This window comes from Tupaia chinensis, unplaced genomic scaffold (assembly GCF_000334495.1).
Source record: "Tupaia chinensis unplaced genomic scaffold, TupChi_1.0 Scaffold148350_1, whole genome shotgun sequence".
NCBI lineage: Eukaryota > Metazoa > Chordata > Mammalia > Scandentia > Tupaiidae > Tupaia > Tupaia belangeri.
Genome location: NW_006208201.1, coordinates 1085031 through 1107743, shown reverse-complemented (window position 1 = coordinate 1107743; position 22713 = coordinate 1085031). Strand labels below are relative to the sequence as shown.

Here is a 22713-nt window from a genome sequence, read left to right as displayed (position 1 = left end):
TCAGCATGCAGTGCCCCTCTATCCCCAAGAGAGTCCTGGCCACATCCTAGGCCTGAAAGCAGGTTTGCCGTCTGCCTGGTGTGGTGGTGCACGTCACAGTCACCTCCTGGGGACCCACACTCGGAGCATCTTCATCACACCCGCTAGGGCTTGTCAACACTGGCTATGAAATCAGACTGCCTGAGCCCAGCATTCTGTCCAGCAACTTAGAACCCATGGGGTTCAGCTTCACTGAGCCTCAGCCTCCTCATCTGTAAAATAGAGGCAATAACGCCTCCCTCGTTGGGTTCTCATAAAGATGAGATGAGTTAAGGTAAAGTTTGGACCAGAGTCTGGCAAAGAGTGGGTACCCTCTTCAGAATTAGGCCTATGGGGTAAAGAAAAAAATTGATGGCCTCCCCCTTGCAGGCTCTGGTCATAAGGAAGAGAAGTGGAGGACGGTTCTCTGTGCTGGTGAATAGGGGTGTTCTTCCGCGGGCCCTCCCTGTCTTTCCTCCATAGCAGACATCACTAATCAATCTATGAGCTCTTTAATGGGGTGATCCCAGAGTCGTCCTTCAGCAGCCACTGCCATCAGGCTGGTGCACACAGCACATCGAGCGTCACCTGCCATCCCTGAACTGGGGCTTGTTTCCTTTGTGGAAGATTTGCTCCCTGCTTCAAAATCTACCTTCTCGTCTATCCACTCATGGATCCATATGAGAGAAGGGAGGTCTCCCTCTGACAGCCTCTTGGGATTCTATATACAGGGCCTCCTCTCTGTCCCCAACCCTTCAGTATTTCCCTATCTCCTATAGGGTCAAACCTAATGTCTTTAGCAGGACATCAAGTCCTTTCTGAGCTGCCCCCAGCTGGTCTGACCCCTCCAACTTTGTCTTTTGCTTCTCTCTGGCTTGTCCTGACCGCAAGGCACACGGAACTCCTTATGAGAATGTGCCACGTGCTCCTTTGCAGGTGCTGTTCCCTCTGTTTCATACACCGTCACTATGCTCCTTGGCTCAGCCCTTGTGCCACCTCCTCTGAGAAGCCTTCCATAACCTCCCCAGGCTGACGTAGGGTCCTCTCCTCTTACAGAGGTCCCACACATGGTGTATGGTGCTATGTCTGTCACTCTCTTAGACTCTTAAAGCTCAGGATCTGTCTTGTTTTTATGCGTTGACACTCAACTTCCAGCAGATCCTTGAACGAATGCACAGACCATGTGAACCCCATGGAGACACAAGGTCCCAGGGGCCTCAGCGGAGAGCCTCAGGTCATGGAGGCGGGAGCCGAAAGTCACTCAGCTCTTCTCAGAAGGAACTAGCTGGTGATCCCTTTCTGCTGAGCTCTTTTTCAAAAGCCTCTGGGCAACCTCTTCCCCTGATGTTGGAATGTTCTTAAAGTAGAGTTTTCCCTTCCTTCACATACTTAGCTTCCCTTCCTAACTCTTTTTTTTTTTTTTTTTTGGAGAGATTTTCACTATAGGGCGTGTGCCCTTGCCAGACAGAGAGAGACATAGAGACAGAAAGCGAGAAATCGCCCCCCAGGGGGGATGGTCACACCGCAATTCCTTCTCCTCCATTCTCCTCTTGGGATCTTGGACACGCACGCACATGCGCCCGGCGTGAGTTTTAAGCCACCGAGTCCGGGACGCGAACCACAGTTGACTACGTGGGAGTCCAGCGACATAGCCATTACGCTAACTGCTGGTTCCCCCCTTCCTAACTCTTAAAGACCCATCACCACCTCCCTTTCTGGGGTCACATGTGGAGTGGGTTTCCTGGCTTGCCTCCCCTAGGCTTGCCGGCAAGAGCCCTGCAGGACCTCCCTCTGTAAAAGGGAGACAGTAATGTCTGTGCCAGTGGCCTCAGGCTCAGCCAGATGACAGACACCGTGTGTGCCTGAGAGGCCCGCATAAGCCCAGGAAAGGCCGGTAGTGGGAGTCTTCCACTAAGGATCTGTGCGACTTTGGACAAGGCCATCTCACCTGTAAATCCCTCTAGCCGTGACCATCTGTGACTCGACTTCTCGGTCCACAGGAGGCGAGCACAAAGAGGACTCGGGCTGGAGTTCGCTGGATGCTCGGCGGGAAAGTGGCTCGGGGCTTTCCACAGATACCCTGTCTCCAGCCAGCCTGCCCTGGCCCCCAGGCAGCTCCCAGCTGTGCAGAGTGGGCTCCAGCGCCCAGGGCCCACGCTCCATCTCCGTGTCAGCCCTCCCTGCCTCTGACTCCCCAGCTCCCGGCCTCAGCGAGGGCCTCTCGGACACCTGTATCCCCCTGCACACCAGCGGCCGGCTGACCCCCCGTGCCCTGCACAGCTTCATCACCCCTCCCACCACGCCCCAGCTGCGCCGGCACACCAAGCTCAAGCCGCCGCGGACACCGCCCCCGCCCAGCCGCAAGGTCTTCCAGCTGCTGCCCGGCTTCCCCACGCTTACCCGGAGCAAGTCCCACGAGTCTCAGCTGGGGAACCGCATCGACGAGGTCTCCCCAATGAGGTGAGCCTGCCTGCCTACGAGCACGGCGATGCAGTCTTCTCTTCAGGAAGGTGTAGAAAAGGACAGATAATAGAGAAGTGTGTGATGTAAGAAGCCAAAGGTGCCCTCACCTCTTGGTCCAGCCCCCTACCCCACCTTAGCAGTGGGGGCTGAATCCTTCTGTAGATTCCTTTCTGTACGTAGATGAACGATGCCACCCATGAGTCAGGATAGGCTGGGTTATGCTGCAGAAACAAATGAACCCTCAGGTAAAGATTTATTTCTTGCCCATACTGCCTGTCCATTGTGGGTCAGCCCCTTCCAGGTCCCTGACTGACAGGACAGCCACTATTGGCCTGCTGGCCACGATGGCAGAGGGAAAAGTGAGTTCTAGATGCTGTGCGTTGGCAATTACAGACTCTGTCCTGGAGGTTCCACTCATGTCGCCTGTCTCTGTCTGTTACTGTGTTGCTGTAACAGAGTGTCTGAGACCGATTAGGGAAGACAGACGTTCACTTGGCTCATGATCTGGTGGCTAGAACGTCTAAGGGCATGGCATCAGCCTCTGGTGCCACGGCACAACGTGGCCAACGGTGGTGTAAAGGCCAGAGGGGGCGTGCAAAGAGAAGTATGCCAGCAGCTGGCTTGATTTATTACAACCCACTCTTGCTGTGGGAACTACTTAGTGAGATCGCTCTCCCTCCTGGGAGAAGGCGTTGATCTTTTCATGAAGGACCTGCCACCATGCCGCATGCGCCGCCTGCTGGGCCCCCACCTTGCACCACTGCTGTATCCGGTGTCAAGTGTCCCTGTAAGTTTCTGTGGGGACACTCGAGCCATAGCGCCATTTGTAACCCTGTGCAAACAAGGGGATGGAGAAGTGCAGTGCTGCATCGTGCCCAGAAGGGGGAGCTGGAACAGTTGTCTGAACCCACTGATGACTGTCAAAGACCACACACATGCTGTTCCGAGATGTCATGCCAGTGCATCTTGAAATAGCTTGGTCTTTTCCTTTTTTATTAAAAAATGTTTCTGGGCCAGCAGATGGCATGGAGGTAAAAGGCTGGATCCCACATAGCCAGTTCCGTGGTTCGAGTCCCAGACCCGATGGCTTACAGATCACACTGAGGACATATGCATGTGTGCCCAGGATCCTGAGTGGAGACTGGAAGAGAGGGGTGATTTCTCACTTTCCCTCACTTGGCTCATGATCTGGTGGCTAGAACGTCTAAGGGCATGGCATCAGCCTCTGGTGCCACGGCACAACGTGGCCAACGGTGGTGTAAAGGCCAGAGGGGGCGTGCAAAGAGAAGTATGCCAGCAGCTGGCTTGATTTATTACAACCCACTCTTGCTGTGGGAACTACTTAGTGAGATCGCTCTCCCTCCTGGGAGAAGGCGTTGATCTTTTCATGAAGGACCTGCCACCATGCCGCATGCGCCGCCTGCTGGGCCCCCACCTTGCACCACTGCTGTATCCGGTGTCAAGTGTCCCTGTAAGTTTCTGTGGGGACACTCGAGCCATAGCGCCATTTGTAACCCTGTGCAAACAAGGGGATGGAGAAGTGCAGTGCTGCATCGTGCCCAGAAGGGGGAGCTGGAACAGTTGTCTGAACCCACTGATGACTGTCAAAGACCACACACATGCTGTTCCGAGATGTCATGCCAGTGCATCTTGAAATAGCTTGGTCTTTTCCTTTTTTATTAAAAAATGTTTCTGGGCCAGCAGATGGCATGGAGGTAAAAGGCTGGATCCCACATAGCCAGTTCCGTGGTTCGAGTCCCAGACCCTATGGCTTACAGATCATACTGAGGACATATGCATGTGTGCCCAGGATCCTGAGTGGAGACTGGAAGAGAGGGGTGATTTCTCACTTTCCCTTTCTCTGGCTCTCTCTGACAAGCACACGCACCCTATCACAAAACTAAAAAAGGAAAAAAAAGTTTCTGTCTGTATTTTGGGTAAGTCACATGGTCCAAAATGCAGCAGCCTCCTGGCTCGAGTCTGTTTGTCAGTGTAAGGGAACACGGTGAAAAGTTTTACTCAGTAACCTGGCCTCTCTCTCAGGAACCAACCGGGTTAAAAGGTTTTGTGTATATTCATATTATAGTTATTCTGACTTCACAGTGTAACTGGTTCGTGTCATTCGACTGTACGGTCTGTCTGGCTGTCTCTCCTGCTGGGCATTGGCATCAAGTCGTCTTTGCCATTATAAAGACCGTTCTTGATGTACCCTGTGGGAGGGTGGAGGGGACAGAGGGTGTTCCTTTGGTGTCGCCCTGAGGGTTGGGACACCTGGCTTCTGGGTGTGGCACAGGCACCCTTTTCTAGGGGACTCCTTGGGCCCTGGTCTGCCCTGGGCCTTGTAGTCGAGGTGGAATGGGCTGCTCTGACCCGGTGCAGGCTGCCTTCAGTCCTGTACAGGATGGACCCCGGACCGCTCTGGCAGTTTCTGTGCTGCTATGGAGAGGACCAGGTGCCCCTGCCCTGCGCTCCTGCCAGGGCCTGGTCTCTTGCAGAGGAGGGGTATCACAGAGCACAGGGCTGACTACCGCGTGTATGTGGGACCTCAGAGAGGGCCTCGCAGGGGCTACACCAGGGCCTCTGTTTCTCCTGAAAAGAGCATTAGGGAGCTCTGGTCTCATCCCCATGCTCCCAGGGAAAGAACAGCGCCTCAGGCAGGTAATGCCCCGGACACTGGGGTTCTGAGTTCAGGCCCAGTGCCACCAGAACCAGCCCTGACTGAACTCCAAGGGCAGGCTGGGCACCCTGCTTCCTCCTAGCTTGCTCCTTCTCAGAGCAGGGCCTACCTGCCCCTCCTCGCAGGGAGCCACCTTTCTGCTCTGCACAGCTGTCTTCCTGCCCTCCTGCCCCCAGCAGCCTCTCCAGCAGGACTGGCCTTCTGCCTGGATCCTGGCAGGGCTCCCCCGTTTGTAGGTCACCTGACCTGGGAGTTTCCCCAGCTGTGAAGTGGCTAAACTCGTGGCTGGCGAGGCTGGGGTACACTGACGTGTGTGTACACAGCACAGGGTATAGTGTCGATGTCCCCACAGAGATCGCGGGCCCACAGCCACTCAGCCAACCTGCCCCAAACCCACCCTGTCCTGAGGAGTAGCATAGGAGAAGGCCGAGCCAGCGTGGTGACATAATCCCTCTCTCTCCTTTTTGTCTCCTCCAGGTTTGGTAAGAGAGATTCATTTTCGTCCCCACGCCACCGGGCGTCGTGTTGGCATTGCTGTCCCCGCCGGGGGTGGATTCCTTTGACCCTCTCTTGGCCTGCTCGCCCTTCCGTAGTCCAGAAGCAGACTTGCCAGCAACGGCCTCAGGAACTGGCTCTGTGATGGGTGGCCTTAAAATGACAAGCTGGCATCTGCCCTGCCAGCTGCCGTTCTCTGAGAAGCAGAGACCTGGAGAGTCTCTCGGTCCGTGGGCAGCCCCATCTCCACAGTGGCCTCCATGGCAGGCAGCCCCTGCCCACCAGCAGGAAGTACTTCCAGGAGGGAGGAAGGTGCCCCCTGTCTGGTTCAGGGCACCTTAGCCAGCCTCGGAACCAGCTGATGTGGGCCCCCTCTCTTCAGAAGGGGGATATTCCTGGGGGCTGCGGTGTGGCTCAGTGCTGAGTAAGGCCCTGAAAGACCAGAGGCCATGGGTGCCCCTTGGAAGGGAGGCTGAAGCCCAGGCCACTGCCGATTACTTTGTCCACCCTCCACTTCCAGGTTAGGAGTGGCCTCTTCCATGTGGCTCTGCAAAAATGGGAGCTTCTCTCTTTCCTGGCAAAGCAGAGAAGACAGCCATGGCCCTGGAGTCAGCTTTTAGTGACCCGAGGGGGGAATGCAGACGTCTGCTCTCCACCTGAGCATAATAGTGTGTTTTTGTGTTCTCCTGAGCTGGCATGCTGAGGTCTTGGTGACAAGGAGGGATACTGCAGGCAGTGACTGCTGAAGTGGAGTTGGCTGCAGGCGCTGGGGGGTGTGGTGAGGGAAGAGAGGAGAGCCGCACCGCCTGCTCCCCGGGGCTCAGGAACTCCCAGGGCCCTTAGGGGAGCCTCAGAGGAAAACCCCGCACCTCCCTCCCTGGGACAGCCATGGCCCGCCGCCCTCTCCAGTCGCCACTGTGAGACTTTGGGCCAGTACTTCCTGCTAGATCGGGGAGGGCTGACATCTGGCACGTGTGCCATTGCACCTGCCATCCACAGCAGAGGCAGACACGACAAACTGCAGGAGTTTTCAGGGCTAGGTGGTTGGAGCCTCAGTTCCCCACAGTCTATCTCCCTTAGACCAACCCCTTTTTAGATTTGTGTTTTGGTGGCCTTTGGCTGCCCGAGGTGGGGTTGGGGAGGACCCCAGGACAAGGTTAGGACGAGTTCGCCCCAGGCAGATGTACCAGAGAGAGCTGCAGAGGAGACCTGTGGGTTCCCCCAGCAGGGGGGCCTTCAAGGGCCTTTCTGTCCTGGGTGTGGGAGGGCCAGGACTTCCAACACGCCCTGGGGTAGGGGCTGCTTGGCCGTAAGTGAAGCCACGCTTAGTGAGCACCAGCTGTGTGCCAGGCCAGCGGGTGGGAGGCAGTGATTGCTCTTGCCCACCCAGTACACGAGTTGGCCACAGACTCTAGCACTGTGTTCCTGATGCTTCCAGGTGAAAGGATGGTGGGCGAAATCCCGACCCTCTTTCCAAGGGAAAGCCCACACATTCTGCTGAGTGGGCCGAGGACTCCCGGTACCCTGAAGCCCCTCAGGGACTCTGGGGGAAGGTGGTGCTGAGGCCGGAGCTGAGTGGGACACGGCAGCTGCCCGCCAGTGCTGAGCGCGATACCCTCAGTGCAGGCCAGCCCAGAGCGAGGGTGCCCTCCGGGATGCGAGCGGAAGGGGCAACTCACCGCCCCTCTAAGGGGTGCCCCAGATAGCCCCGAAGGCTCAGACCACAGTGCCAGGGGAGAGGGGCAGGTCTGTGTGGAAGCTGGTGAAGTTCTCCTTGTCTTCACTCCTGCCGAGGTCTGGAGAGTGTCTCTCAGAGAAGGGTCCTTCTTGGTGAGCTGCATGGCTGACTTGCCCTGTACCCTCTACCAGGGCTCAGGCAGCTTCCCCCTGCTTAAGGAGGAGCCAGAATTAAGCCCTCTCACCCTGGAGGCTTGTGGCTGGAAACTTCTCTGCCCTTTGAGCCCCACCTTCTGCCTCAGTTAGAAACTGCAGTGACGGCAAACTGAGCTAGCTGCAGAGGCCGGACTGACGAGTGTTAGGCCAGCCCAGCACGAGCTGAGCACACTGCCACGAGGCTAGCTTGGCCACCCTGTTCTGATAGACGCAGGTTCAAGGAAACATTTCTGTAATGGGGTGAGCCGCCCGTGTGCTCCCTGTGGCCTGTGACCTAGGAAACAGAAGGTCACAGGTACAAGCTATCCCCAGCATGGCTTCCTCCGCCTCCCCAACCTGGCCTCTTTCCTCGCAGATCTCCCACACGGATCCCCGCAGATGGTACGAAGGGACATCGGGCTCTCAGTGACACACAGGTAGGCCCAGTTGGCCTGAGCAGGGAGGGGCTGCAGGCTGGGGAGTCTGTCCTGGTCACTTCCGCAGGGCCCTTTGCCTGTGGTCCTGCCATCCTCTGCGTGACAGCTCTGCACTGCCCCAGGCCCTTGCCTTGTCAGCGCAGCCATGTGGTCTTGCTGATCCTGCACCTGCTCCACCTGCTGAGGGAAGACACCCTTGTCACTGCCCAGGACACAGGACTCCAAGAGAAATAGGGCCCTGTCACGGGGGGAGGGAGGGACCCAGAGCATCCCCGGTAGGTAACGTGATGTCACGTGGGTCCAAACGCTGGCCACATGTCCCTAAGTTCTTGGCTGGCAGTCTGGATCAGCAAGAAGCTCACGAAGGTCTTGATGCTCACACCCGAGGGGGAGGGCCGACATGGGCCTGTTCTCCTGTGGCTGCTGTGGCTACTGTGGCTGGCAGTGGTAGGGGGCATTGTCTCAACACTACTCACAACAGCAGGGCAGCACCGGGCCATGCCCAGGCTCTGGCTGTCTCTGTGAAGGCTGTCATAAATGCAGCGAGGGACTCTGGTCGTGCATGTCGCCACCTGCTGGGACCTTCCATACCCCACAGGGACTGTTCTGCTCTCTGGCCTGGGCAGGAGGTCAGCTGGAATTCTTACCCCGGACCGGGACACCCAAGCTCTTGAGAGCTGAAGAACCTGTCTGAGGTCACGTTGCCAGTAAGACAGTGCTTGCCTGAGAGGCTCCCAGGGGCCTCTGTGGAGCCTCGTGGGCCTAGATGCCCATTCCCTGAACCTCAGGGAGGAGGGTCCAGGGCTCTTGGGGTGAAGGCCAGAGTGCGTCCCTTAGCCACCTCCCAGGGGTCAAGTGTGATCTTCCAGGGGCCATGAGAGAGTAGTCGAGAGCAGGACCTTTGAAGTGGGGGACCCTGCCCACTCTTGCCCCTGTGAGCTGCTGTAACCTGTTCAAGCCTCTGTCTGCCCTTCTGCAAATGGGATGGTGATGTCTCCCTCCCAGGCCTGTCATGAGGCTCAAATGCAATGGTGTGCGTGTGAGCATCGTGTCCCAGTGGTTGGGGAGCCCTCAGTACTGATCCTCAGGCTCCGGCACTGGGAGAGGCTGGCGCTGTCCAAGGGGCAAGTCGCCTTTATCATATCCCTGCCTCCATGGAGGCTTTGGTGCTGAACTGCATTGCCCCAGGTGTTCCAGGCTGCTTCACCATCTACTTAGGGCTGCAGGTCCCTCAGCCTGCCCTCCTAGAGGGCCAGCAGCCCTGCTCTGGCCTTGCTGGGCTGTCCTGCCCACTGCACCCCAGGTTCTAGGCTCTGAAGATGAAGTCATGATCACGCTCTCTTTATTCATTGTTTTATTTTTTTTTTTAAGTTTCTTTGTTCCTCCTGTGAGCAAGAGAGAGCACCATCAACAGGATCTTGACATTAATCCACCCCCAACCTCTGCCGACCCTGGGCTATCGGCATGTGCATGCCTAGTGCACTCGGGGCGTGACCCTTGTGCTTTTTTTTTCTTGAGAACATCACCCGTTCAATCCTTAGCCTTCCTCCCAATCTTCCTCCCAGTCTTTATTATTTTTTTTAATGTTGGATTGAAGATACGTTTTTATGTTCAACATTCAAGATGTGTAAAAGAGTATAGAGATAAGTCCCCTCTCACACCTGTCCCCAGCTCCCTTGACCCCACTTTAGATTGACCTCAGCAGGTGTTTTTTTGTTTGTTTATTTGTTTGTTTATTTCTTTAAGAGAGAGTTTTGCTATAGGGCGCATGTACTCGCCAGAGAAACAGAGACAGACAGAGAAAGAAAGCAAGAAATCACCCCCAGGGTGATGGCCACAATCCCTCTTCCTCCGTTCTCCTCTCAGGATCTTGGGCATGCATGCACATGCACCCTGTGTGAGGATTAAGTTTTGGTTGTGGGACTCAAACCATGATCAACTACGTGGGAGTCCAGGGACAGAGCCATTACGCCAAATGCTGGTCCCAAGCCATATTCTATGTATCCTTCTAGAGATATTTTATACAAACAAATACAATCATGTCTTCTTCTGCCTCTTTTTTTCTTTTTTTTTTTTAAGTTTTTCTAAGTTATGTGTGCTTCTTTGAGACAGACACAGAGATAGAGCGAGCAAGCCATGTAGGCTGACCATGCCACTTTCCCTTCTCCTCTGTTCTTTCAGGATGTTGGACACACATGCACATGTGCCCAGTGTGTTTTTCAAGCTGCCAGGTCCAGGTCTCAAACCAGGCAGGTGGCCACTTGGGATCCAGCTGCCTTAATCTCCATGCCCCTGGCTGGCTCCTGCCCCCGTTTCATTCACACAAACACTGCATGTATTATGAGCATCGTTCTATACTTGTTTTTTTTTTTCCTTTTAAAATCAAAACATAATTTGTGTAGAGCAAAATGCAAAAATGAATTTTTATTTCGTGTGTGGATGGGGGGAGTAGTCCAAAAGTTCATGGAAAATGCATGTTATGCAGCAAGCTTGTACTTATAACTCCATTGTCCACGGCCTTTCTGACATTTCCTCATGTATCTATGCCTGTGTGTGCCTTCCAGATGAAGGTACAGAACAGCCCAGCGCCCCAGAAAGTTGTCTTTGGCTGTTCCCCGTTGATAACGATCCCACTGAGCAGTTATTACTCACGTCTGTCCTCAGAGATGAGCTCTCCTGTACTTGGACCCCGGAAGCACGCGTCAGAGCCTTATACCTTACTTACAGCTCATCCAGATACCTTACTTTTTTCGCTTGATGGTGTGACTCGGCGGTCATTCCGTCCTGCACGAGAGAACCCCTTGTTTTCTGGCAACAACAGTGTCCGCTGTGTGGCCGGACCCTACTTTTATCAGTCACCGGGTGGACACGTAGGTCATTTCTAGTCTTACTGAAGGAACGTGCCACGCCCCTTCCATCATGTGACCGCCGCGGAGTATCTGTTAGATAAACTCCTAAGACCGGGATTGCCGGGTCAAAGGACCATGCCCACTTGAATTCCGATTGTTACCGCCACATTTGGCCTCAATGACCACACCGACCTCAGGATGTGGACAGGGATGACTTTGTGTGGGAGACGTCTGAATGCCGGGGGGAGCAGTGGCCCCCGGGTCTCCCTGGCCTCTGTGAGAGGAGCCGTGTCTTCCAGTTCCCCGCATCTGTGTGGGAACCCTTCTGTGGGCAGGCCCCGGTCTCTGGGCCGTGAGATGTGCGTGTGTCCCCCCACAGGTTCTCCACCAAGTCCTGGCTGTCGCAGGTCTGCCACGTGTGCCAGAAGAGCATGATGTTCGGAGTGAAGTGCAAGCATTGCAGGTGATGGAGGGGCGGGAATGCGGGGCAGCGCTGCGCTTCCCAACCTTCTCTTCCTATTCCGGCCTTCAGAGAAAGTCAGAGTTCAAAGCAGATCCCTTACAGCTGCTCTTCATAATCCGCTCAGGACACAGGTGGGGGGGGAGGTGACCTGGTCCCTGCAGGGGAGATGAACCAGGCACTCCAGGTAGAAGGGAGTATCGGAGGACGAATAGAAGTTTGCTGGGGACCAAGGGAAATGAGTACTTCAGGCAGGGGAGCCCTGTGCACAGGGGTGGGAGGCAGGCGAGGCCCGCAGCAGGAGCAGAGCTGTGGCATTTAGCCTCGGGTTTTAGCACACAGGTTGGGACCCGGTCCCTGGAGTCCTCGCGTAACACAAACATTCCCCTTTGAACTCCTTTTTTGGTGCATTCAGGTTTGTCTCAAGCTCCAAACATGGGTAGGGGATGGCCTCCAGATAAGTGCCGGCCTGCGATGGGTTAAAGCGGGGTGGTAAAGCTGCTTGGCTGTGAGGTTGGCGTGGGGTGATGCTCAGCAGATAGGGACTGCTCAGACAGGGGGCGTTGGGGTGTCCCGCTCTTTGAGCTGACGTCTGCTGAGAAGTCGGTGGAGGTCAGGGCAGTCCGGTGAATGCTCTCAGAGCCAGGCAGGCCGTGCTCCTGAGCCCTGCGTGTGCCCTGGAGCCTTCACCTGCCCCCCATGCACCAACCCTGTCTTCTTTTCAGGTTGAAGTGTCACAACAAGTGTACGAAAGAAGCCCCCGCCTGTAGGATATCCTTCCTCCCACGTGAGTTTCCCACCCTTCCTCCGCCTTGGGGATCTCGGGCCAGCCCTTCTTCAGCCTGACCTGTTTCCTGCCTGGTAGGTCTCGCCCCTTTTCCAGCCGTCCCCAAGCTTCGGAGGACAGAGTCCGTCCCCTCGGACATCAACAACCCAGTGGACAGAGCCGCTGAACCTCATTTCGGAACTCTCCCCAAAGCGCTGACAAAGAAGGTATGAGCCACGGCCTGGTGGTCAGCGTGGTGGCGGGGAGGTCCGCCACCCCGGCCTGGCATGCCTTTCCATAGAGCATCCGTGACAGGGAGGCTCAGTGGGCAGTGTGACATGGCACCCCAGCCCATGACATGCGGCCAGAAGGTGACTTTTTAAGGGACATACCCATTGTCATTCTTAGGCTTCACACTTACAGCTAAATGGTAATGAGGTAGCCATGAGTCCTACCCTCCTCCTTTCCTTCAAGCTAACATTTCCTGAGCACTGACTGTTTTTCTTTTCAACGTTTCATGTTTCTATTTTTATTTTTTCTTTCTTTTTCTTTTAAGAATTATTTATTTGATTTGTTATCATTATGTATTTTATAATTTGACCAGAGAGAGAGAGAGAGAGAGAGAAATTGAGAAAGCAAGCCTCTGTGTCTGGGACTCAAACCATGGTTGGCCATGTGGGAGTCCAGTGCTAACATCACTATGACACCTGCCAGCCCTCTAATTTTTCTTTTTAAAGATTTTTTATTCCATGAGTAAGAGAGATGGGGATGGAAAGAGAAATATCAAAATATCAGCTGTCAAGACTCTGATAGGATCTCGATGCCACGATGCTCCCCCATCCACAGCCAGCCCAGATCCTGGGTGCACGCAAGCCTGGTGTATTCAGGATGTCTCCTGACATAACCTGGCAACCTTCCTATGTGGGGTGCTGGCACAGGGCCGGGTTTTACTGCTGTGCCACCCTCTGGCCCCTGCTCCAGGAAGTGTTTCCATTGGCATTTCATTTGACTCTCACTGTAATTCTAAAGGACACAGAATGATGTTACTGCCATTTTACAGATGAGGAAACAGCCCCAGGGCTCCCCAAGAACAAGAGGCAGGCCCAGAGTGGGCACCTATGAGGCCATCTAGCCCCAAAACCCGGGCCCTGTCCCAGTGCGGCACTTACGCCTTCGGTTGTAACCTGAAGCGGGGGCATGGCCTCCGCCGTGCTCAGTGCTGTTGCCCTTACAGGGACGCTCCCAAAAGAAATACAGAAAAGTGCATTTCTTTTTTTTTTTTTCTTTTTTGGAGAGGTTTTCGCTATAGGGCACATGCGCTCACCAGACAGACAGAGAGGGACAGAGAGACAGAAAGCAAGAAATCACCCCCCAGGGGGGATGACCACGCTGCGATCCCTTCTCCTCCCTTCTCTTCTTGGGATCTTGGGCACGCACGCACACGCCCCCGGCGTGAATTTTAAGCCACCGGGTCCAGGATGCAAACCACGGTCGACTACATGGGAATCCAGCGACATAGCCATTACGCCAACTGCTGGTCCCCTGAAAAGTGCATTTCTTCACGTAGCTAGGGTCCGGCTTCTCTGCTGATGCCCCCCAGGAGGGCCTAGAGAGCTGTCATGGGCCCCTGTGTACAACCACTGCCATGGGGCTCTGTGTTCTCAAACGTTGGGTCCCAGCTCCCAGACCGTGGGCTTGGCGTGTGCCCCCCGGATAGGGGATTATGGCGATGGCTGCCCTCCATAGCTCAGGCCAGTTCAGTGGAGATGAGGGCCGAGAGAACAGAGGCAGGCCGTCTTCACAGTCTCCACCTTAACCGATAGCCACCTGGCTCATGTTTCCATGTAAGAATTCATTTATTTTTCTTTCTTCCTTTTAAAAAATTTGTTAGAGGACATAAGCACACGCCATAGAGAACAGAGAGAGAAGGAATAGGAGAAAAGAGCCGCCCCCCTGCCCCCATACGGGGTGGTCACACCTCAATCTCTTTTCCTTTTCTCATTTTGGATTTTGGGCACATGCGCACCTATGCCCGTGTGTTTTTCAAGCCACCAGGTCTGGGATTTGAACCGCACAGCTGGCCGTGTGGGATCCAGCCACCTTAACCACCACTCCACTAGCTGGCCCAAGAATTCATGTTTATGTAATCATCACTATCATAATTGCAAAAACCACCATCCCTTGTCAAAGATAGAAGGTGGTCATTAAAATAAACACAGTTAAAACCAGAACTTGATTAAATTCCACTGGGGTATCAAGCTTGCTGAAGGCTCAGAGCTTGAGGCCTGGCTGTTGAGGAGAGCAGTGGGTGTCAGAGAGCCTTAGCCACAGCGGCTGTGCTGGCCGAGGCCTGCTCCACACAGGAGGAAGAGGAAAGCACGCTCCTCTCTGGCTCTGTGTGCCCCACGTTCTCCGCGATGTGTCCGAGGGCCTGCTAAAGTCACCCCACAGGCCACCAAGCCTCCATGTGTCCCACAGCTGGCACTGGCCTATGTGATCTGTCAGCAGAGCCCACACCTGATTTCAGGAGTGAAAGGGATGACATTAACATTTCAGTTGGGACAGCAGGAGCAAACTAGGCCTGTCCTGACAGGCCAGCTACTTTGCCCATCTTCTACAAAGTTCATTCCAGCTCTAGAATTTTTTTTTTCTTTCAGTTTCTCTATTCTGGGGAAGAGAGAGAGAAACAGGGAGACGGGGACCCCTGACAGTCTTCACCCTGCAATCCACCCCTAGTCTCAGCTAGCCCAGGTCACAGGCCTGCTTACTTGCACTGAGCATGCTCAGGGAAGTCCCAGGACATGAACCCAGGACCCCACGTGGGTCCAGCTGCATTACTGTTGCATCACCACCTGGCCCCAGCTCTGGAACTCTGAACCCGTCCAGCCTAAGCCGTTACCTCTCAGGGTTTTGTAGTCTAACATGGCTTCTGAAAGGGCTACACCATGGCACAGTGGCCACACAACATTCTCCAGTGCTGGATTGGGGGAAGGTTCTAAGTTCACATCCCGATGGCTCCTTGTACACTCCCGGTACGTGGCCGTAATCGGGGGAACTGAAGCCAGAGTGGATCATGGTCCGACAGCTCTATTAGGGTGTTGTCTCTGTCTTTCTAGCTCATGGAAAAATTAACTTAAGAAATAAAGGGGCAGGGCAGTGTTACTCTGAGTTCCCGGTGCCTTTAGAACCGTCGGGGCCCCAGCCAGTGCTGTGGTGGTGTAAATGGCTGAATCCCACATGGCCAATTAACGATTCAAATCCTGGGCCTGGCAGCTTAAAAAACATGCCAGACATATGTGCACGCATGCCCCAAATCCCAAGAGGAGAATGGAGCCATGGCCATCCGCTTTTGAGGGGTGACTTCTCACTCACTGTCTGGTAGACACACACACTCTGTAATAAAAACTAAAATAATAATAGTAATACTCACCAGGTCTGTGGAGACCAGGCTGGTACACCTCTCATTCATTGCCCAGAGCCAGGCACAGGGATGTGCAGGAAGCCCCTGCCCTCCCGGAACACGCAAACCACGGTCGACTACATGGGAATCCAGCGACATAGCTATTACGCTAACTGCTGGTCCCCTGAAAAGTGCATTTCTTCACGTAGCTAGGGTCCGGCTTCTCTGCTGATGCCCCCCAGGAGGGCCTAGAGAGCTGTCATGGGCCCCTGTGTACAACCACTGCCATGGGGCTCTGTGTTCTCAAACGTTGGGTCCCAGCTCCCAGACCGTGGGCTTGGCGTGTGCCCCCCGGATAGGGGATTATGGCGATGGCTGCCCTCCATAGCTCAGGCCAGTTCAGTGGAGATGAGGGCCGAGAGAACAGAGGCAGGCCGTCTTCACAGTCTCCACCTTAACCGATAGCCACCTGGCTCATGTTTCCATGTAAGAATTCATTTATTTTTCTTTCTTCCTTTTAAAAAATTTGTTAGAGGACATAAGCACACGCCATAGAGAACAGAGAGAGAAGGAATAGGAGAAAAGAGCCGCCCCCCTGCCCCCATACGGGGTGGTCACACCTCAATCTCTTTTCCTTTTCTCATTTTGGATTTTGGGCACATGCGCACCTATGCCCGTGTGTTTTTCAAGCCACCAGGTCTGGGATTTGAACCGCACAGCTGGCCGTGTGGGATCCAGCCACCTTAACCACCACTCCACTAGCTGGCCCAAGAATTCATGTTTATGTAATCATCACTATCATAATTGCAAAAACCACCATCCCTTGTCAAAGATAGAAGGTGGTCATTAAAATAAACACAGTTAAAACCAGAACTTGATTAAATTCCACTGGGGTATCAAGCTTGCTGAAGGCTCAGAGCTTGAGGCCTGGCTGTTGAGGAGAGCAGTGGGTGTCAGAGAGCCTTAGCCACAGCGGCTGTGCTGGCCGAGGCCTGCTCCACACAGGAGGAAGAGGAAAGCACGCTCCTCTCTGGCTCTGTGTGCCCCACGTTCTCCGCGATGTGTCCGAGGGCCTGCTAAAGTCACCCCACAGGCCACCAAGCCTCCATGTGTCCCACAGCTGGCACTGGCCTATGTGATCTGTCAGCAGAGCCCACACCTGATTTCAGGAGTGAAAGGGATGACATTAACATTTCAGTTGGGACAGCAGGAGCAAACTAGGCCTGTCCTGACAGGCCAGCTACTTTGCCCATCTTCTACAAAGTTCATTCCAGCTCTAGAATTTTTTTTTTCTTTCAGTTTCTCTATTCTGGGGAAGAGAGAGAGAAACAGGGAGACGGGGACCCCTGACAGTCTTCACCCTGCAATCCACCCCTAGTCTCAGCTAGCCCAGGTCACAGGCCTGCTTACTTGCACTGAGCATGCTCAGGGAAGTCCCAGGACATGAACCCAGGACCCCACGTGGGTCCAGCTGCATTACTGTTGCATCACCACCTGGCCCCAGCTCTGGAACTCTGAACCCGTCCAGCCTAAGCCGTTACCTCTCAGGGTTTTGTAGTCTAACATGGCTTCTGAAAGGGCTACACCATGGCACAGTGGCCACACAACATTCTCCAGTGCTGGATTGGGGGAAGGTTCTAAGTTCACATCCCGATGGCTCCTTGTACACTCCCGGTACGTGGCCGTAATCGGGGGAACTGAAGCCAGAGTGGATCATGGTCCGACAGCTCTATTAGGGTGTTGTCTCTGTCTTTCTAGCTCATGGAAAAATTAACTTAAGAAATAAAGGGGCAGGGCAGTGTTACTCTGAGTTCCCGGTGCCTTTAGAACCGTCAGGGGACCAGCCAGTGCTGTGGTGGTGTAAATGGCTGAATCCCACATGGCCAATTAACGATTCAAATCCTGGGCCTGGCAGCTTAAAAAACATGCCAGACATATGTGCACGCATGCCCCAAATCCCAAGAGGAGAATGGAGCCATGGCCATCCGCTTTTGAGGGGTGACTTCTCACTCACTGTCTGGTAGACACACACACTCTGTAATAAAAACTAAAATAATAATAGTAATACTCACCAGGTCTGTGGAGACCAGGCTGGTACACCTCTCATTCATTGCCCAGAGCCAGGCACAGGGATGTGCAGGAAGCCCCTGCCCTCCCGGAACACATGGTAGGGAAGGCGTCAGAAAACCACCTAGGGACAGGTGCAGGTGACAAGCCCCAGTTACAGAACCCTGGTGAAGGAGCTCTGGGAGCTCTGGGAGGAGGAGGAAGAGCACGGGCCCAGCCAGGGTTCAGGCAGAATGTTGGAGCTGAAAAGAGAAAGACGAACAGGAGGCTTTGTGGGTGTTACGGAGCGGGTCTCTAGGCCATGCCTCCTCAAATATCAGACCCGTAGTCTTCTAGAGGGCAAGCCCTGGGGGCCCCGTCCCCGGGACTGGGCTCTTCCTTTCTAGATGGCACATGGGAGGCAGGCAGTGACAGCCCTGCCCACCCGGTGTCTGGCCCTGCAGGAGCACCCGCCAGCCATGAACCACCTGGACTCCAGCAGCAACCCGTCTTCCACCACGTCCTCCACGCCCTCCTCGCCAGCGCCCTTCCCGACCTCGTCCAACCCATCCAGTGCTACCACGCCCCCCAACCCCTCACCTGGCCAGCGGGACAGCAGGTTCAACTTCCCAGGTACCACGCCTCGGGCTTTTCCAGTTCTCAGGGGCGCGGTCAGATCCCTTGTCTCAGTGGACCCAGCAGGTCCTGGTCACACGCTGCTGCCACTAAGAACTGACGATAGTGGGGCACTCACCAGGCACCTCGAGCTCTGGTTAATGCTGTCGTTGCACCCACTTTACACATGGGGACACAGGCTCAGAGAGGGAGCCGTGGCTCACCCCGAGTTGTATGGCTAGTAAGTGACGTAAAGCCTAGGCTCCAGACCCTGTCCCCCACTGTCCTCATTGGCACAGAGCGGCTTCTCCCAGCCTTGCTCACTCGCTCACTCTGGCGGCTGCTGAGCTCCCAGGAGGTATGGTGGCCAGCAGGGGGAGCTGGAAGGCTGCGGAGAGAGCAGCTGGCCATGGCCCACCCGGTCTGACCTGGGCAAGCTGCTCACAGAGGAGACCTCTTGTCCTCTTTCCACGAAATCAGAACACACGAAGTTGGAGCTAGACTGTCCCGACTGTGTAGACGGGGACACCACTGCAAGGAGGGAGCAGACCTGAGCTGGAGCTGAATTCCGACTCCCCAAACCCCGGTCACCCTAGGGTCAGAGAAGCCAGGACCGCAGCCTCACTTGGCCTTGACGGCCAGCTGGGCCTGGAGTGTCCTGCCTCTGTGAGGAGCATGGTGTCACCCATATCCATTTTGGGTCTGGGCTGCTGCCATGGCCCCCCTGGAGCTCAGTTTGCTCCAGTTTGCAGTCCTGGGAGAAAGAGGGCGGCTGTGGTGCTCCTGTTCGCACCTGCCCAACCACAGGCCATCCCAGCCTCAGCCTGGGAATCCCGGTCAGGCCCGTCATGGCCCCTGGTGCTCCAGGCCTGGAAGGACAAAGTGCAGCTCTTCCTGAGCCAGGGGACAGCCACAGAAGGCTGGATGACCTCTGTGGCCCATCTCCCCAGGGTGCAGGGTTTGGGGTGGCATGAGACTCTTCCTCTGTGCCTGTCCCTTGGCTTCGCTGTGCGTGAGGCTGGATCTCTCCTGGTAACGCATTGTCCTGAGCATACCCCAGCCCCCCACGACGGCGCAGTGGTTCTTAACCTCTTTGTCCACTCTTGGCGTGAGCCGTTTGGTTCCTAACGTCTTCTCCCACGCTGTTCTGTCATCTTACTCTGAAGTCGGGCCTTTTGCTGAACCTCCTAGTTTTTCTGACAGGATGGGCCTACTGAACAGTAACAGCCACAGAGTGAGTCCTTCTGTAGCATCAGCCGGACACTCCATTTCCCCAGTACTCCCAGACTGGGCCCTCAGTGGCCCCTGCAGAGACCACACTGTCCCCATGAGATGGGACCTCTCTGTGGCAGCACTGACACCTCTGACACACACACACACACACACCAGGGCTGGCCTGGCCCTGTAACTAATCTGGGGGACAACTGCTCATATCGTCCACCCACTGTGCGCTCTATGGGAGCATTGCAGTTGGTCTTTGAGGGTAAACTTAGGAAGGGTTATCTCAACCCCCATTTTATGAGGAAACACCTGGAGAGGCCAGCCAGCTTCCAGGGTCCCAGAGCATGGGCTAAGGGGTTCCATTGTTCTGTATATGACACTGTTAAACCGGTTCCGAGTCACTGTTCCCTCCCACATTGCCTTTTTCTCCTGGGCTCCAATGCGTTGCACAGAACAGACATGGGCCTGGCCAGGGCCCTGTGGTAGGATGGCTGCTGAGGTGGGTCTCAGAGCCCCCGCCCCGGCCCACCTCTGGTGTGAGCCCCTCTGCTCCCAGGGGTTCTCACCAGCTCCCATTTTTTCCCAGCTCTTTCTTCCTCCTTCCTGCATGGCTCAGCCTGTCCTTGCCAGGCCTGCCTGGGGTGGGCCAGTGGGGGGCTGCCCCACCCCATAACCAGTCCCTGTCTCCTAGCCAGTGCCTGCGCCCCGCTCCTCCCTCGCTGCGTTTGCTGTTCTGTGTGTGTGACTCACCTCCTCTTCTGTTTAAAGCTGCCTACTTCATTCATCATAGACAGCAGTTTATCTTCCCAGGTGAGTCCTTCGCATGGTTCCCCTGACTGCTGTGACCCCTCGGCCCCGAGTGCTCTCTCCCTGGGCTCCTTTGGAGGTACAGGAGTCTCTCCACCTATCTTGAGAGCTGAGTGCCCATCAAGGCTGGGCGAGGAGGCAGGGCCAGTGTCCTAGAGGTGGAACCCTTCCAAGAGCAGTGCCTGCTGAGAGGGACCCTAGGATCCATCCTGGTGCAGCCTCTGGCCCAGAGACTGCAGGTGACTTGTTCAAGGTCACGTAGCCAGGAGGTGGCAGAAGCAGGACCAGAACCCGAATTTGCAGGCGGGGAGAGAGGACTTTTTGCTGATGCCTATGAGAATCTATCACCATGTCCTCCCTACATAATGACAGGGAAAGGGAAACCATCTGGGAAGGGCCGCAGACTTCATTAATTCCATGGGCTTCATCTTTCTGAACCTTGCCTCACAGTGCCATCTGCTGGCCATCTTTGGAGATGCTGCCTTACTGCAGTAAGTTTAAAGGAAAAAACTTAGTATTCAGTAAAACAATCCATTGATTCCTCTCCACAAAAAATATATGGCACACCTACTCTGCCAGATTTTGCATTTGAGCATATTTTTTAAAAATAATTATTTATTTCATTTTATTTATTTATTCATTTATTTTACTTTGACCAGAGAGAGACACAGAGAAAGGGGAGGTGGGTGATGAGAAAGCAAACCAGGTCTGGGACTTGAATTGTGGTTGGCCAGTGGGGGTGTCCAGTGCCTTAACTACCATACCTGCTGGTCCCCAACATTTGAGCATATTCTTGCCCCTAAGGAGTTTATAGGTTTAGTGCTTTTTTTTTTTTTTCCTGTAGCTAAAGATGACAAGTATGACAGGTATGTGTTTTAAATCAGCAGTTGTCAACCCTTTTGGCACCAGGGACCAGTTTCGTGGAAGATAGTTTTTCCACAGACCAGGTGAGGGTGGGAGGGATGGTTTGGGGATGATTCAAGCACATTGCACTTATCGTGCACGTTATTTCTGTTATTATTGCACGGTATTAACTAACAAAATAAATACACAACTCACCACAGTGCAATATTTGCTGCCACTCCCCAGTGCTAGCATCACCACCTCAGCTCCACCTCAGATCATCAGGCACTAGGTTCTCACAAGGAGCGCGTGACCAGGTCCCTCACCTGCACAGTGTATTACAGGGCTTGTGCTCCTCTAAGAATCTAATTTGCCTCTGATTTGACAAGAGATGGCGTGCAGACGATAATGCAAGCAATTGGGAGTGGCTGTACGTACAGATGAAACTTTGCTCGCTGCTGCTCACCTCCTGCTGTATAGCCTAGTTCCTAACAGGCCACAGTACCTGTCTGTGGTCCAGAAGTTGGGTGCCCTTTTTGAGATAGACCATAACTAGCTGGGTTTTCCCTAGCTAAATAGGACTATCTTAAAGTCACAGCATTTTGGCTATCCTGGGCTTCTCCGCTGCATTAGATTGACTTTGGAGCATTTGTGAACTCCTTCCATATATGGCTTGTTTGGGCAGGTGCAGGCTGGCAGCAGGCAGGGGCCTGGGACTTGCCCCACAGAGGCTCCCTGTGAATAATTGACCTGCCTCTATGGTTTCGCCCCTGTTCTTGCTCCAAAGACATCCTGGTTACTAGTTGTAGGACATACACATGGAAATAGCCTAAAACATTCCCCATTGTTTTGGCTTATCCTCCAGCCAAACATGGCTGTTCTTCCAGAAAAGTACTTTTTACCCTAAAGATGTATTGAGAGGGGAATGAAATACGTTTCTACGAAGACAAACACGGGTACGTTTTGGAGCAGAAAACACGATATATCATGCTTTATAGAAAAGGACGAGGCTTCAGAGACATCTTGCCCTCCCGCATAGACTAGGATCCCCCCAAACTTTGAACTCCCTCCACCCTGCCCCACTGCAACGTGTGGTCTTCTGTAGAAACTTTTGAGCAGAGTTGCACAGGTAGACGTGTCTAGGCTGCAAAGAAGGGGTGTCTGGGAGAGGCCTCTGTAGAGACTGCTAAGTTCCAGCCTCTCCCAGAGCTGTGGACAGGGTGTTGGTGCACACGTGTGACCACCTGAGAAGCCTCGCAGTCCCCACGGTCCTCCAAGTCTGAGTCCCAGAGATGTCACTAGCCTTGGGTTCAGACGACCTTCAGAGCTAGCCTTGGGGAAAGCCCTAGAGGGAAGTCCAGCAAGAGCTGGTGCCTGGGGCCAGGGGCCTGAGGGAGTTGCAGAGGCTGGAGAGGGGAGCTGTAGGCAGTTTGAGCCACCACCACTTCTTGTCTCTTTCTGTGGAAAAGAAGGAGGAGGGGCCCTTGCCAACACTTGTAGTACATCAGTTCCACACTGGGGTGACATCTGGTCTGGTGTCCCTGGACAGGGGACTTTCAGTGCTAAGTTTGGGAATGCCCCAGGCTCAGGGGTGAGCCCCAGCCACCTGGTGTTGGGCCCCTGATCTATAGACTGAATTTCTTCCTCTCCCCTGAGAGCTGCTGCCTCAGTGACCCAAGCTGGAACCTGGGTGGGGCCTTTGCTCCAGAAGCTCCTAGCAGCTGGCCCAGGTCCTGGTGTCACT

The 22713-nt window shown here is 54.6% G+C and overlaps 1 protein-coding gene across 1 annotated transcript in view; it reads left to right on the top strand.

The window, feature by feature from the left end:
- Positions 1 to 22713, top strand: part of KSR1 (kinase suppressor of ras 1) — a gene marked incomplete in the record, with an annotated part of 175215 nt that overhangs the window by 125018 nt on the left and 27484 nt on the right. The window contains 8 exon segments of the mRNA XM_014584973.2: positions 2019 to 2478; positions 5636 to 5640; positions 7902 to 7962; positions 11191 to 11274; positions 11997 to 12058; positions 12137 to 12264; positions 17948 to 18116; positions 20088 to 20129. Of these exon segments, the coding sequence (XP_014440459.2) occupies positions 2019 to 2478; positions 5636 to 5640; positions 7902 to 7962; positions 11191 to 11274; positions 11997 to 12058; positions 12137 to 12264; positions 17948 to 18116; positions 20088 to 20129 (1011 nt within the window).